Source organism: Cherax quadricarinatus, chromosome 64 (assembly GCF_038502225.1).
Source record: "Cherax quadricarinatus isolate ZL_2023a chromosome 64, ASM3850222v1, whole genome shotgun sequence".
NCBI lineage: Eukaryota > Metazoa > Arthropoda > Malacostraca > Decapoda > Parastacidae > Cherax > Cherax quadricarinatus.
In genome coordinates, this window is record NC_091355.1 from 11,204,301 (window position 1) to 11,220,947 (window position 16,647).

General features: G+C 39.3%; 1 protein-coding gene across 6 annotated transcripts in view; it reads right to left on the bottom strand.

The window, feature by feature from the left end:
• Nucleotides 1-16,647, bottom strand: part of LOC128700023 (transcription initiation factor TFIID subunit 4) — a 206,434-nt gene that overhangs the window by 46,080 nt on the left and 143,707 nt on the right. Inside the window, exon 10 of one of the 6 annotated variants that reach the window (XM_053792955.2) lies at nucleotides 4,679-6,713. The exons of the other annotated variants lie outside the window; for them this stretch is intronic. Coding sequence (XP_053648930.1) covers nucleotides 6,607-6,713 — 107 coding nt within the window. The 3' untranslated portion in view covers nucleotides 4,679-6,606. Of the gene's footprint in view, nucleotides 1-4,678; nucleotides 6,714-16,647 lie in introns of those variants that run through there. 6 annotated transcript variants of the gene reach the window in all.

A 16,647-nucleotide genomic window follows, 5' to 3' on the forward strand; every position in this document is an offset into this window, starting at 1 on the left:
CAGGCAGAAGTGTCTCCACACTTTCTATGCAGTAGAGGTTTGGGGGTGGCAGTCTGGTTGGAAAGGAAACAAGGACTTACAATATACTGAAACTGCATTATTATTATTATTATTACTATCATTATATTTGGCAGACTCTGTGAGGGCCAATGGAGATTGTGAAGGGGCTTCCTAGTCTCCTCCATGCTGCCACTACCTCCTGGGTAAATCAGTGATCCAGGTCACTCTTTTAACAGGAAGTACCGTAGTGAGTACTGAATCGAGGATTATAAACCAACTCCAACTTCTAGTTCGTCAATCCTATCAAATTATCCTCTTGAGAATTGTGTCAGGTAATAAGCATGAATTATTATTAATAACTGAGTTTGGACTCCATGAAATTCATATGCAAACAGAGATTTTCTTATTTGTCAAAACTATAATCATAACTAAAAATTAAATACAGTATATAAATTACTGCGAAGGTGCATGAGTGTGTTAGGAGTGAATGGAGACGAATGGTTTCTGGGACCTGACAAGCTGTTGGAGTGTGAGCAGGGTAATATTTTGTGAAGGGATTCAGGGAAACCGGTTAGCCAGACTTGAGTACCTGAGGTGGGAAGTACAATGCCTGCACTTTAAAGGAGGGGTTTGGGATATTGGCTGTTTGGAGTGACATCTAAACTGTCGTATCTGAGTGCCTCTGCACAGACAGTGATTATGTATGAGTGATGGTGAAAGTGTTGAACGATGATGAAAGTTTTTCTTTCTTTTTGGGTCACCCTGCCTCTGTGGGAAACAGCCAATGTGATAAAAAAAAAAAAACACTTCTTTACAGTTAAACTTAGATTTCTTGGAAGTTTAACATAAATATGTTGTTTGAAGGGGAGGTACTACCGTCCTGCCAAGCGAGTGTAAAACGAAAGCCTGTAAATTGTTTTACATGATGGTAGGATTGCTGGTGTCCTTTTTTCTGTCTCATGAACATGCAAGATTTCAGGTATGTCTTGCTACTTCTACTTACACTTAGGTCACACTACACATACATGGACAAGCACATATATACACACCCCTCTGGGTTTTCTTCTATTTTCTTTCTAGTTCTTATTCCTGTTTATTTCCTCTTATCTCCATGGGGAAGTGGAACAGAATTCTTCCTCCGTAAGCCATGCGTGTTGTAAGAGGCGACTAAAATGCCGGGAGCGAGGGGCTAGTAACCTCTTCTCCTGTATATATTAATAAATGTAAAAGGAGAAACTTTCGTTTTTCCTTTTGGGCCACCCCGCCTCGGTGGGATACAGCCGGTGTGTTGAAAGAAAGATGTTGTTTGAAGATAATTAAATGCAAAGATTATTTTAAACAAACTTTTTATTACAACAGCTGTTAATGTGATGATAAAATAATAAAAAAACAGTAATGACATGTTTAGTTATTTGACATTTATATTTAATCTAAGTAAATATACAACAAGTACAGAGTGTTTTTAAGAATATTTTTAGATCAATTGACAGATAAGGAATTATTATAATCTGGCTGAGAGATTCACCTTTATAGGCCTCTTTTTATATGTAGAATTTCTATTCAGGTTGAATCAAACACATAGGATATCAAAGAGGTACAAACATTGGCTTCTTGTATTGTGTCTTCTGTTATAATATGCATAGTATAAATTACTAAATTTTATAGGTAGTAGGTTGGTAGACAGCAACCACCCAGGGAGGTACTACCGTCCTGCCAAGTGAGTGTAAAACAAAAGCCTGTAATTGTTTTATGTGATGGTAGTATTGCTGGTGTCCATTTTTCTGTCTCATAAACATGCAAGGTTTCAGGTACGCCTTGCTACTTCTACTTACACTTAGGTCACACTACACATACATGTACAAGCATATATATACACACCCCTCTGGGTTTTCTTCTATTTTCTTACTAGTTCTTGTTCTTGTTTATTTCCTCTTACCTTCATGGGGAAGTGGAACAGAATTCTTCCTCCGTAAGCCATGCGTGTTGTATGAGGTGACTAAAATGCCAGTAGCAAGGGGCTAGTAACCCCTTCTCATGTATATATTACTAAATGTAAAAGGATAAACTTTCGTTTTTCCTTTTTGGGCCACCCCGCCTCGGTGGGATACGGCCGGTGTGTTGAAAGAAAGAAATTACTAAATTTAAAAAGAAAAACTTTCATTTTTCATTTTGGGTCACCCTGACTCAGTGGGATAAGGCTGGTGCACTAAAAAAAAATGCAGAGTAATGAAGATGTTTTAAATGGAAATGGAAAGACTAGCACCTAATGGAGCACAGCTTTTTGGTGCATTAGAAGGCATACTAGCAAAATGGCTAAGAATTTGGCCAAACTGACTAATGGAACTGGCTTAAAATAGGGATCCAAGTGGACATAATCACTGGTGCATAAAATATGCCCAGACTGCCACACTTGCACCTAATTCCCTATGTTTTCCATCAAAGTTAGCATATTTTGTATCATTACCTTCAGAAAAAGATACTCTACTATTTCAGATAAAAACTACTATATTTTTTAAATCACAGTACTTTTGACTCTCATCATTGTGACCCCTGAAATTAAAAGTGCTGACAGTGCTATGATTTAAAAAAAAAGAAAGTTCTTCTGAAACAGTAGAGAATCTTCTCTCAAAGGTAATGACATCAAAAATATGAAATATGATACACAACTTATAGAATTACAGAGGTGCAAAATTGATGGTCTAGGTGCAATTAAAAAAGTGATTTTGTACACTAAGCCCTATTTTAAGCCAATTCCATAGCTCAATTTGACCAAATTCTTTGCTATTTCGCTAGAATGCCTATTGTTCTATCAATTCAGCACAGGAAATTGTCTAATATATATTCACAAATGCACTGATATCATTTATACAATTATTACAATAGTGCATAATAGTAAATTTTCTATTTTTTAGTATAAATAAAAATTCTTTATGTAAATAAAAAAATTAAAATGGAATTCATCTGTAAAGCCTGGAAATGTAACTAATAAACAGAGGAAATGATATTTTAGTACCAGGAATGCCTGCATTGTTTATTCTGGACCCTATTTTAAACACTGTGTGAAATTGGCCAAATTACCAATTTCTTATCACTTTATTGGGTAGTTGAAATAGTTGATTGGGCATTTTCTTGTGCTCAATCGATAAAATAGAAGCAAAAGTAGCGAAATAGCTAAGAATCTGGTCGATTGGAATAATGTAATTGGCCTAAAATAGGAGTCAGAGTGGGTAAAATCGCTGATAGTAAATACCGCTGACACAGTACAATTCGCGAACGTAATTTTGAGAATTTCGCATCAAATTTCAGACTTTTCGTTTTATTACCTTCAGAAAAAGATTCCTCTACCATTTCATGAGAAGAAAATGACAATTTTTTTTTTTAAATTCTTGGACTCTCAAAGGGGTAAATTGGTGAGAAATGGTCGGTTTTCCAGCAAAAGGTTGGTGCCCCCTAACTCTCCTTTCTCGGTCTGTTTAATGGATTTTTATTAGGTTGATTTCAATTACTGGGATAGCCTGAACTATGACCATGCACTCTTAGTTATGGTTTATTAGCTAAAAATTAGGAAAAACATTGATTTTGGTGTGACAATGGATTAATAAATGGAGGATAGGTGTTAAGCAGGAGAAGCCTGGGGAAGTTATTAACCCTTCCAGAGTTTCTGGCGTACTAGTACGTTTTACGCACCAGGGTTATTGACTACTAGTATGCATAAATTCTAGCGCCTTCAAATCCAGCGAGAGAAAGCTGGTAGGCCTACATATGAAAGAATGGGTCTATGTGGTCAGTGTGCACAGTATAAAAAAAAAATCCTGCAGCACACAGTGCATAATGAGAAAAAAAAAACTTTGACAATGTTATTGGTTTAAAACAGCGACTTTGCACTGTATTTTCATATGGTATTTATGGTTGTAATCTAGTTTTAATGGTCTCATTTTATAGAATGGAAGACATATTGCAGAAATTGAGATGATTTTGATTGGTTTTACAATGAAAAGTACCTTGAACTTAAACTCGAAGTAGAAGAAATGTTCGATTTTTGCAATGTTCAAAAGTAAACAAATCATGCCACGTATCCAATACACATCAACTGATGAGCCTAATGTTCTTTTACAAGTGCGCTGATATTATTTATACCATTTCTACACTAATGCAGTAGTCTGCATAACAGCAAATCTTCTATTTTTTGTGAGAAAAAAATTCAAAGTAGAAAGCAAAAGAAATGTAAGAGGGGTGTGGGGACATGACTAATGAACAGAGGAAATGTTATTTTAGTGCCAGGAATGTCTGTCTTGTTTATTCTGGACCCTATTTGGAAATTGGCATCTTCTGAAATTTGTGTGAAATTGGCAAAATTGCCAATTTCTGACCACTTCATTGGATAGTTGAAATTGGTAAATGGGTGGTTTCTTGTACTCATTCGATAGAAAAAATGGAGTTCTAGCGAAACAGTTATGATTTTTGTCGACTAGTACACTGGAATTGGCCGAAAATAGAGCTCAAATTGGGCGAAATCGCTAATGCATTAACATCGTCAAGACCGCTAACTTTGCGAGAGCATAATTCCCTAAGATTTCCATCAAATTTCATACTTTTGGTGTCATTATGATCAGGAAAAGATTCTCTATCATTTGATAAGAAAAACAATAATTTGCTTTTTCCGAAAAATTTTTGACTCTGAGAACAAGTTTAGGAGAGGGCCTCTCGCCCCTGAAAGGGTTAAAATAATAGTGGCTTTAGTGGCTGGAATGGCTATAGTTTTTTTTTTCCGGGTGTTTTTAAATTGTGATCAATGCATGGGATGGAAGTTATATTAGTCAAGTAGCTGGGAAGCAAGTCAATTTGAAAACTGAGATAGGATTCATATTGGGCAAACTCACCATTGTGTCAAGTGCTCTGACCTCCAACCTTAAGCATGCATAAGTCCGTAAGCACTTTACAAATTTTTTGTTTTTGGTGTTGATACCTTTGGAAAAAAAAATCTATTTTAGAGAGAGAGAGAAAAAAAAAAAAGACAGACTGAGCTTTCAATTTGGGGGGTGCCAACAGCTTAACCCTTTGAGGGTCTGTGCCGTAGATCTACAGCTTTACGTTGAGGGTCCAAACCGTAGATCTACGTCATGAGCTCAGCTCACTCTGATAAGCTGTGAGCAGTAAATTTTGGCCTAGATATGAGAGAATACATGTATGTGGTATGTGTGCACCACATAAAACAAATCCTGCAGCACATAGTGCATAATGAGAGAAAAAACTGGGACTGTAATTTTCGATTAAAACAGCGACTTTGCAGTGTTTTTTCCTATGTTTTTTATTGTTGTATTTGCGATTTCTTGGTCTCAATTGATAGAATGGAAGATATATTACAGAAATAGAGATGATTTTGATTGGTTTTAGTACTAGAAATGGCTTGAAACTGAGCTCAAATTAGCAGAAATGTTAAATTTTTGCCGATGGTCAAGAGTAAACAAATGACCTCACACGTCTAATACATGCCTGCTGGTGGGTCTAGTATACGTTCACAAATGTGGTGATATTATTTATACAATTATTACAATATTGCATAACAGTAAATCTTCTATTTCTTGGTTTGAATAAAAATTCATTATGTGAATAAAAAATCAAAACGGAATTCATTAGTAAAGCCTCAAAACGTAACTAATGAACAGAGGAAATGTTAGTTTAGTGCCAGGAATGCCTGCATTGTTTATTCTGGACCCTATTTTGAAATTGGAGTATTTTGAACATTGCATTAAATTGGCCAAATTTATTTTGTAGTTGAAACAGTTGACTTGGCGAATTCTTGTGCTCAATCGATAGAAGTAATACTAGTGAAATAGCTAAGAATTTGGTCGACTGGAATAATGTAATTGGCCTAAAATGGGAATCAAAGTCGGCAAAATCGCTGATGCGTAAATATTGCTGACACATCAAAATTCGCGAGAGCATAATTTCGTCAATTTTCCATCAAATTTCGTACTTTTTGTTTTATTACTTTCAGAAAAAGATTCTCTACCATTTCATAAGAAAAAATAACAATTTTTTTTTTAAAATTCTTGGGCACTGGTGCACACTTTGAAATTTGGCCTCTGGACCCTGAAAGGGTTAAGGAGTAAACCAGTGTAAGTTCGCTCAAAAGCAGCAAAGAAGTGTGTCATACAAAGGGTGTATATCAATAACCAACCTGAAGAAAAGCAGGATTAAAATTAGATAATGCATTTAATTTAGTACAAAAATGAGAATAATAAAAAAAAGGACACTGTATTGATAGCCATTTGAACACACATCCTAAATATTTTTGTTGGTTCATCTGGAGACTGCAAGGATTTGACAATGCTGTTTGGGGAGTATGAAGTCACCTCATTGAAGAGCATCTGGCTGGGGTGCCTCTAACCCCATTCTTTTTTTTTTTTCAGTGCAGTTAGGGGAAATCACTAATAGATTAACCAGCAAGTATGACACCTGGTTCTTGGATGTGGCACTTTGTCAGACACGAATATCCCTACTAGCAGAACGCCAACTGTTGAAGCCACAGAAAGAGGCCCTGGGACACGTCCTTAATCCTTCCAAATGTGAAGCCAGCTCAGTCAACTATCAATGAAGTGAGATTCATCCTACAAGAAGCCTCAACCATTGTCCCCATTGATAACATCCTGCTTGGAGCAACTTTGGGGTCCAATGCCACTGCAGCAAATCTCGGGGACAAACTGAACGATCTGAAGAGGATGGAACAGAATGACAAACCAATTTATAGATATAAAAAATACAGATAGATTGATGGGGCAACTTCAAAAACACTAGTTATGAGCTCTAATAAAAACATGAACCAGATACTGTGAGTATAACCAAAACCAAATAAGGCACTGTTCAATATAAGCTGTGCAATAGAGAGAAGGAAAGATGCAAAAAATAACAAAAAGTATGTGGCACAGTATGGAAACATTGGTAAAACAAGCACTCCAAGATACAGAAATTAAAATCCAGAACATGAATACAAGACATATCTGTGGTTGAAATTCAAAACAAAAAGAAAAAAACCAAATGTAAAATCATACAAATTCAACCCCTTCAACAAAGTGGAAGAATGATTAAATTGAACATGTTGAGGTACATCTGGCATGGGAAGGTGGCAGACACCATGGTTCACAGAATCCACCACAGGCAGTATGGAGCTTTTCAGTCATCAGAACATTACGCTCTGAGTTCCATGAACCACACTAGAAATCCTGCCAAAAGCTTTGCAAAGGAAGTTGAAAACTTGGAGAATACTTAGTATGCAGAGTACTGAGACACTGTGACAAGGACAATTCTTGAAACCAATTTGCTAGAAAGACAATGATTTAGATGCCAGAGGGATTATCAAATCATACTCGTGGCGAATGAGTCATAAAACTCCAGGCCAGTGTGCAATTGTGTCATTACAAGGGTAAAGTCTTGCATCCACAGGTAGAGATTAGCTTAACCCCTTAACTTTCCAAATGTAGATCTACGTTCTTACCACTAGTGCTCCAAACATAGATCTACATTTATTTTTTTCCTGCCTCCAAATTTGGCATGATTGGCCTGAGATGCCTGGTTAGCATAGAATGGGTCTTAACACTCGGTGTGTGCAGTATTAAAAAATCTTGGACTACTTAGAACCTTGTGGGAGCACCAGCTCAACTGAGCGCCAACTAGAGCAAACAGCATGGAAAACACCAAGGATTCACTGATGTCATGTCGTATTAACACTCCCCTTTTAAGAGGAAAGAGATATTGACCCCGAGTTTAGTTGCTTTGAGGTGGATGTGGCCACAGGTGGTTGTGGAAATATCAAAAACCTTGATAATAACCCCTATGCAACATTTATGCAACACCCTTTCAATTTTGGTACCAGTGGTAGTGTCATCCTGCCAGAATGTCCTATAACCTATAACATGTAATAAGTGTTCGGCAGGCTGGCAGGCTGGCTGGCTGGCTGGCTGTCTGTCTGTCTGTATCTATTTCTGTCTATCTCTTTCTCTGTCTCTATCTCTGTCTGTCTATCTGTCTCTATCTCACAGGTACACATATGTAAATACAATTATACATAGTGTCAATTGTGGAAAAAGACACTTATGTACAGTTCAGGACATTAATTAAGGAAATGTTTTGCCACAAGTGGCTTCTTCAGTCCTAATACAGAGAAAACTAAGAAAACGCATATGTATAGTAGCAGAAGTCAGGTGAAGTGACACGTGGGTAGAGGTGGTAGTAGTAGTAGTAGTAGTAGTAGTGGAACAAAGGAGGTGAGACGGATGGCTAAAGAGGGACCTGCTGACATCATGTAACAGCAGTTCGCAGGATGGGTAATATCCTATTGATTAGTAATTTTGAAATACTGTAACTACCGGATTTTTGCTTTATAGTGTTACTAACAGTGATTAGTGCAGCTTCAATGCATTTTCTCTATCTTAAGTCGTCTTCTTTAATCACTAGTTTAGCTTCATTGAATTTCATGAGGTGTCCAACATCGGCCCTATGTTGAACACACACATTTTTGTGGTCACCATTTCTGCAAGGATTTTTGTGTTCTGCAATCCTGATGTCCAGAGATCTGGCTGTTTCCCCTACATATACTTTGTCACACCCCCCCACATGGTATAGTGTAAATTCCTGCACTTGTGCCAGGATCATGCTTGGGTTTTTGTATCAGGTTCCTAATAGTAGTTGAAGAGCTGGTAGATATTTTAGCCAGTCTTCTGTCAAATATTTTTGAAACATTAGTGGCAACGTTGCTGACCGGTAAAATGATGTAACTTGGAGGCTTTTCTTCAACTTGACTGGTGTTGGTCTTGCTGAGGATACTTGTCGCACGTTTCCTGCAGTCACGTATGAAGTGTAAAGGAAAGTGTAGTGAACTAAAAGAGTTGGTGATGTATGTGCCTTCTTCTTCGAGGAACTGCGGACTGGAAATTCTGTAGGCTTAAGGAGGTCGCCCGAATGCTTTAGGTGAGCCTGACTGATTGTACCCAGGACCTTAGACAAATATTTCGCCAAAACTCCTGCCAGGCTGTGTGGGGCGCTGCCAATTCCAGATGTAATGGGTCTCACAGACACATTTGGTTTGTGGGTCTTTGGTAAACCATAAAGTCTTGCTGACTTGGGGTTGGTAGGGATGAGGCGCAAGAGCTTTTTACCTTCTTCTGATTTCCTGAGTATGCTGCGGGTTCGGTTACATGGATGCGGTACGTTGATGATATTTTGGTCATTGTACCCAAAAATCTAGACGTATGTGGCATCCTCAACACCAACAACACTCTGGAATCTACTATTAAATTTACACTAGAGGAGGAGAAGGACAACCAATTACCTTTTCTCGACGTTCTCCTACGCACAGGGGAAAACAGACTTTCTTTTGAAGCCTACCGGAAACCTACCTACAAGAACGATCTTCTACATTTCTTCTCTCACCATAACACAAGAACTAAAAGAGGGGTAGTTATTGGCTTCTTTCTGAGAGCCTACAGAATTTCCAATCTGCAGTTCCTCGAAGAAGAATGCACATACGTCACCAACTCTTTTAGTTCACTACACTTTCCCCTACACTTCATACGTGACTGCAAGAAATGTACAACATGTATCTTCAGCAAGACCAACACCAGTCAAGTTGAAGAAAAGCCTCCAAGTTACATCGTGTTACTGGTCAGCAATGTTGCCACTAATGTTTCAAAAATTTTTGACACAAAACTGGCTAAAATATCTACCAGCTCTTCAACTACTATCAGGAACCTGATACAAAAACCCAAGCATGATTCTGGCACAAGTGCAGGAATTTACACTATACCATGTGGGGGGTGTGACAAAGTATATGTAGGGAAAACAGCCAGATCTCTGGACATTAGGATTGCAGAACACAAAAATGCTTGCAGAAATGATGACTGCAAAAACGTGTGTTCAACATAGGGACGATGTTGGACACCTCATGAAATTCAATGAAGCTAAACTAGTGATTAAAGAAGACGGCTTAAGACGGAGAAAATGCATTGAAGCTGTCAGTAACACTATAAAGCAAAAATCCGGTAGTTACATTATTTCAAAATTACTAATCAACAGGATATTACCCATCCTGGGAACTGCTGTTACATGATGTCAGCAGGTCCCTATCTAGCCATCCGTCTCACCTCCTTTGTTCCACTACTACTACTACCACCTCTACCCATGCGTCACTTCACCTGACTCCTGCCACTATATACGTATATGCGTTTTCTTAGTTTTCTTTGTATTAGGACTGAAGAAGCCACTTGTGGCAAGACGTTTCCTTTAATAAATGTCCTGAACTGTACATAAGTGTCTTTTTCCACATCTTGTCGGTAACACCATACCATTTCCTCATAATGTCAATTACCAAGGAAAACCCAAAAAATCCAGACAAAGTACTACACTGTGTTTGTACATAATATAATGCATAATAAGCATGACTGGCAACTGGCAAGTAATACGCATTTTCACTTGTTCAGGAATCAGATGTGATCGTGTGTAATACCAGTTAGTTCATGAGCAACTCTCTGAGACAAGAGAGAGAAGCAGACAAAGACACACACACACACATACAGGCAGAGACAGACACACACAGGAAGACAGAAAGACAGGCAGACATAAATACAGACACAGGCAGACAAAGATAAGCAGACATAGCTAGACAGACAGACAGACATGTTTATGTGTAACAGTGAAAACGAAAAAAGACAGGGTTCCATGCAGCAGTGCACGATCATCAAGTGTCACTCCACTGCTTACCCTGTCAGCAGTTTAGTAACACTCGTCCTAACACCATGCTTCAAGGAGTTTCATATATACTCCAGTGTGTCTAAAACATTGCTGGGACCTATAAATACTTTGTATATACAGTGGACCCTCAACCAACGGCATTAATCTGTTCCAGAGGGCTTGCCGTTGGTCGAAATGGCCGTTGGTAAAGTTAATTTTCCCCATAAGAAATAATGGAAATAGAATTAATACGTGCCTGACACCCCAAAGTCTGAATTTTTTTTTTTTACATGAAATATACATTTCCTTATATGGAAAGGAATGGGACATGCAAAATAAACAATAATAATAAATGCTATTTACCTTTATTGTAGAGTTGCTGATGAGTGATGTGCCAGCAGCAGGGGAGATCCAGGATTGTCTATTGCTTGGAAGGAGAATCCCCTTCCATAAAGACTTCAGGTACCATGTCCTTTGGTGGGGTTACCTCCCTTCTTGGATTTTTAATGCCACTAGGACCAGCTTGAGAATCACTGGACCACCCTCTACCACCACCACAACCAGTACCACCCTCTACCACCATCACAACCAGTACCACCCTCTACCACCATCATAACCAGTACCACCCTCTACTACCATCACTACCACCCTCTACCACCATCATAACTATTACCACCCTTTACCACTGTCACTACCACCCTCTACCATCATCACTACCACCATCACAACTAGTACCACCCTCTACTGTCATCACAACCAGTACCACCCTCTACCACCACCACTTTCGTATTTTTCTATAAACTTTTTCTTGAATTCTATCATGTTTCCCACATACTTTACCAAAGGGCTGGCTCTAGAAGCTTTCTTGGGGCCCATGGTGGCTTATTTAGCGGTTACACGCACTAGACAGTGGAATAATCCAAAATGTATGGGAGGCACACATGGAAACTGACCACAACAGCTTGTAAACAATGGCACACTGAGTCTTGGAGTGGCTGGGGACATGTTCCGGATGAACATCACTGGTTAAGTTTTTTGCCGTTGGTTAAGGCATTTTTTCTATGGCAAAAAGCGCCGTTAGACGAAATTGCCTGGTAAAGGGTTAATGCCACCATTAGTTGAGGGTCGACTGTATTCCTAGACAATAGTAAATGACCAAGGCAGGTGTAAATGTTGACATGTCAGTGTTTGTGACAATTTGAGTACAATTTCAGCACCTAATATTAGTGTCAGAACAAAGATTGGCTATGAAATCACAAGAACTACATACTATAAATTGTAATTATCAGAACATAAAAATTATTATTATTATTATTTTATTATCACACTGGCCGATTCCCACCAAGGCAGGGTGGCCCGAAAAAGAAAAACTTTCACCATCATTCACTCCATCACTGTCTTGCCAGAAGGGTGCTTTACACTACAGTTTTTAAACTGCAACATTAACACCCCTCCTTCAGAGTGCAGGCACTGTACTTCCCATCTCCAGGACTCAAGTCCGGCCTGCCGGTTTCCCTGAATCCCTTCATAAATGTTACTTTGCTCACACTCCAACAGCACGTCAAGTATTAAAAACCATTTGTCTCCATTCACTCCTATCAAACACGCTCACGCATGCCTGCTGGAAGTCCAAGCCCCTCACACACAAAACCTCCTTTACCCCCTCCCTCCAACCTTTCCTAGGCCGACCCCTACCCCGCCTTCCTTCCACTACAGACTGATACACTCTTGAAGTCATTCTGTTTTGCTCCATTCTCTCTACATGTCCAAACCACCTCAACAACCCTTCCTCAGCCCTCTGGACAACAGTTTTGGTAATCCCGCACCTCCTCCTAACTTCCAAACTACGAATTCTCTGCATTATATTCACACCACACATTGCCCTCAGACATGACATCTCCACTGCCTCCAGCCTTCTCCTCGCTGCAACATTCATCACCCACGCTTCACACCCATATAAGAGCGTTGGTAAAACTATACTTTCATACATTCCCCTCTTTGCCTCCAAGGACAAAGTTCTTTGTCTCCACAGACTCCTAAGTGCACCACTCACTCTTTTTCCCTCATCAATTCTATGATTCACCTCATCTTTCATAGACCCATCCGCTGACACGTCCACTCCCAAATATCTGAATACGTTCACCTCCTCCATACTCTCTCCCTCCAATCTGATATCCAATCTTTCATCACCTAATCTTTTTGTTATCCTCATAACCTTACTCTTTCCTGTATTCACCTTTAATTTTCTTCTTTTGCACACCCTACCAAATTCATCCACTAATCTCTGCAACTTCTCTTCAGAATCTCCCAAGAGCACAGTGTCATCAGCAAAGAGCAGCTGTGACAACTCCCACTTTGTGTGTGATTCTTTATCTTTTAACTCCACGCCTCTTGCCAAGACCCTCGCATTTACTTCTCTTACAACCCCATCTATAAATATATTAAACAACCACGGTGACATCACACATCCTTGTCTAAGGCCTACTTTTACTGGGAAAAAATTTCCCTCTTTCCTACATACTCTAACTTGAGCCTCACTATCCTCGTAAAAACTCTTCACTGCTTTCAGTAACCTACCTCCTACACCATACACTTGCAACATCTGCCACATTGCACCCCTATACACCCTGTCATACGCCTTTTCCAAATCCATAAATGCCACAAAGACCTCTTTAGCCTTATCTAAATACTGTTCACTTATATGTTTCACTGTAAACACCTGGTCCACACACCCCCTACCTTTCCTAAAGCCTCCTTGTTCATCTACGAGAAAAAAAGGTATATCAGCAACACTTCTGCAAGCGGCAGGACTCCATGTTGCCGTCAGGTGAGCATCCAGCACTAACTTCGCGGTCTTATATCTCGGTAATTAGCAATTCTAAAAAAAAATTTTTTTTTTTTGGTCTTTACAAAATACTCGGAGCGCTGGGCGAGCGAACATAGATCTACGTTTGGACGGTTGATGGGTTAAATGTGGTTCCCTGCTAGCTAGAAAAATCCTAATCATTGTATACACAAATATTTGTAGGATCACAGGCAGCCATTCATAATCTGAACATGCATCAAGAACCCAATCATCCCTGTAGAAAAGTAAGTCAGTATTTAGAGAATCATCTGGCCATGAGTTTGTGGCTTCTAATTAGTTTTCTGGATATGTTACTCCTTACATTTATACTAGTAAGGACCATAACATATTTATGACTAAAACAGTGTAAGGGCAATTACTGTGTTCAATCATCAGATGCCTCGAAGATGTGTGAATCTCTCCACCGTAAAGCCAATGAGCACTCTAACCCTCACACAGTGGAGGGGAAGTGACCATCAGTTTAACTTTGTAATATAAACTATCACTGGAATTTAACAGAAAATTCACAAAATTAAGAATCACTGACCTCATAGTGGAGTATGCGAAGATCAAGGATACTGATACTGTATCGTAGTGATTGGAGAAGGTTGTTGCACTTGGAATCCAAGATGAAGGGTCAGGAAAACATGAGATGCCAGAGACAATGACCCTAACACACATTTATCACAATGTAGGGCTGAGGAAGGACTTGTCCTGTGAGAGTACATGCAATGAATTGTATCACCCAGGTTGACAGGAATCTAGAGCCAGCCTCGAGGCCCAAAATCATAGAATGAAGCAAATTATATGAAAAGAGGTTTTCTGAGCGAAAGACTTGCAAATCTGGTACCGGGCATAGCAAGGGAATACCAGGCAAGCCCATAACTGTAAAATTATTTTAAGTACTATGTGAATTGTAAACTCTTATGACCTTAAGGAGAAAAGTCAACCACTGGGTGAGGGTAAATAAGCTACCTGGGATGAACAAAGTCAATCCCAAGCAAGATGGCAGGAAAGAATGGTATTCATCCAGGTAACTAAAGCAAGAACTAGAAGAGTTCCAGCTGTGTGGAGAAGGTATTTCATTCCAGTGCAATGCACAAGATAAGTTAACCAACAGGGCCAACTGCCAGTTCAAAGTCACCTTGGAACCACGTTGAGAGTTTTGGGTCGAATGATATAGCACAGGCTCCATTTTGCTTTTGATGAGAGAGAACCCATTTAAAACTTCCAGGTAACAAAGGCTCTCCTGGGCTTCATGGAACAGGAAAAGGAGAAACTAATTGATTACAATCTGAGTGATGCTTGTGAATAGAAATTCTGAGACCAGAGAGGAGTCAGGAACACCAAGAGTCCAGAAATCATTCTCTAAACAGGTAAAAAAAAAATCTTATGGTCCATGAGGATGGGACCAAGGGAAAAGGTATAACTAAGATATGGTGGTACTGGGCAGAAGAACGGTCATGGAATATTGAAAGCTCATTGGAGTTCAAATCCAGAAAGGTACAGGGAGAAACCATCACTCCAGCACTGACCACAGTGAGGATGGGGAAAAAGACAATGTGTAGAAGTGAAAACTTCTGTTACTATACTATGCGAGTACTAAGGATGCAACCCAGAAGAAGAATCCATACCATTGGGGCAACTGGTGGGGTACTATTATATTCGTGAGACACAAACGTATAAGAATTGTACTAGTGACTGGGGAATGGGAAGGGTGTGGGCAATCAGGTTTGATGGCATTGGTTATAGAATGTTGAGCATGCTGTTCCTCATCTGCTCAGGAAAATAAGTAATTTTAGTGTGTTGAGTAATTGCCTGAGAAAACCAAATGTTCCTGGCATTCCCCTTTAGGTCATTTTTTTTTTTTTATTTATTAACACATCAGCTTTTTCCCACTGAGGCAGTGTGACCCAGAAAAGGAGAAACACTTTCATCATCATTCACTCCACCACTGTCTTGCCAGAGGTGCTCAAAAACTGCTACATATCTCCATCCCTCCTTCGGAGTGCAGGCACTGTACTTCCCACCTAGAGGACTCAAGTCTACTTAACTGGTTTCCCTGAATTCCTTCATAAATGTTACCTTACTCACACTCCAACAGCACATTCAAGTCATAAAAACCTTTTGCCCCCACTCACTCCTATCTAACATACTCACAGACACTTCCTTGAGGTCCAAGCCCCTCATACACTAAATCTCCTTTACCCCCTCCCTCCAATTTATCCTAGGACAACCCCTACCATGCCTTCCTTTCACTACAGATTTATATGCCCTCAGGTGGGGATCCTCTCCAAGATACGATACTATGTGCCACAAACTGCCCTTATCACACTATACCATTCACTTACATATCCATACCTCACCTATGCTATCTGTGCTTGGGGTTCAACTGCAGCAACACACCTAAAGCCAATAATAACCCAACAAAAAGCCGCAGTAAGAATAATCACTAAATCCCATCCCTGGCAACACCCCCCTCACTCTTCATAGATCTAAACTTACTCCCTGTTTATAACATCCACACTTACTACTGTGCAATCTATATCTACAGGACCTTAAATTCCAATATTAACCTTGACCTAAAATGCTTTCTTGATAGTTGTGACAGGATCCACAGGCATAACACCAGACACAAACATCTCTATGATATTCCCCGTGTCCGACTAAACCTTTACAAAAATTTAACGAATTTCAAAGGACCTAAAATCTGGAACACCCTACCTGAAAACTCTAGAAATGCAGACACACTCATCACTTTCAAAACTACAGTTAGAAAACATCTTATCTCCCTGATATACCCTGACAACTAACTACATGATAACCACCTTGTGGTTCACAATTACACTCACTCACCCACTAACTATAAACACAGAAATACTAATCTTAATCTTAAAATAATGAATCCTAACTAGTCATAAGTTTGCCTATGATACTCTAATATAGACACTTTGTATTGTGCCAAAACAAAAGCATTCACACTGCTAAACTCTCAAATTATAATGTAATCACCTAGCCTTAATACCATAATCTGTAAGGATTTAATGTTAAGTCTGCCCGAAATGCCTAGCCATGCT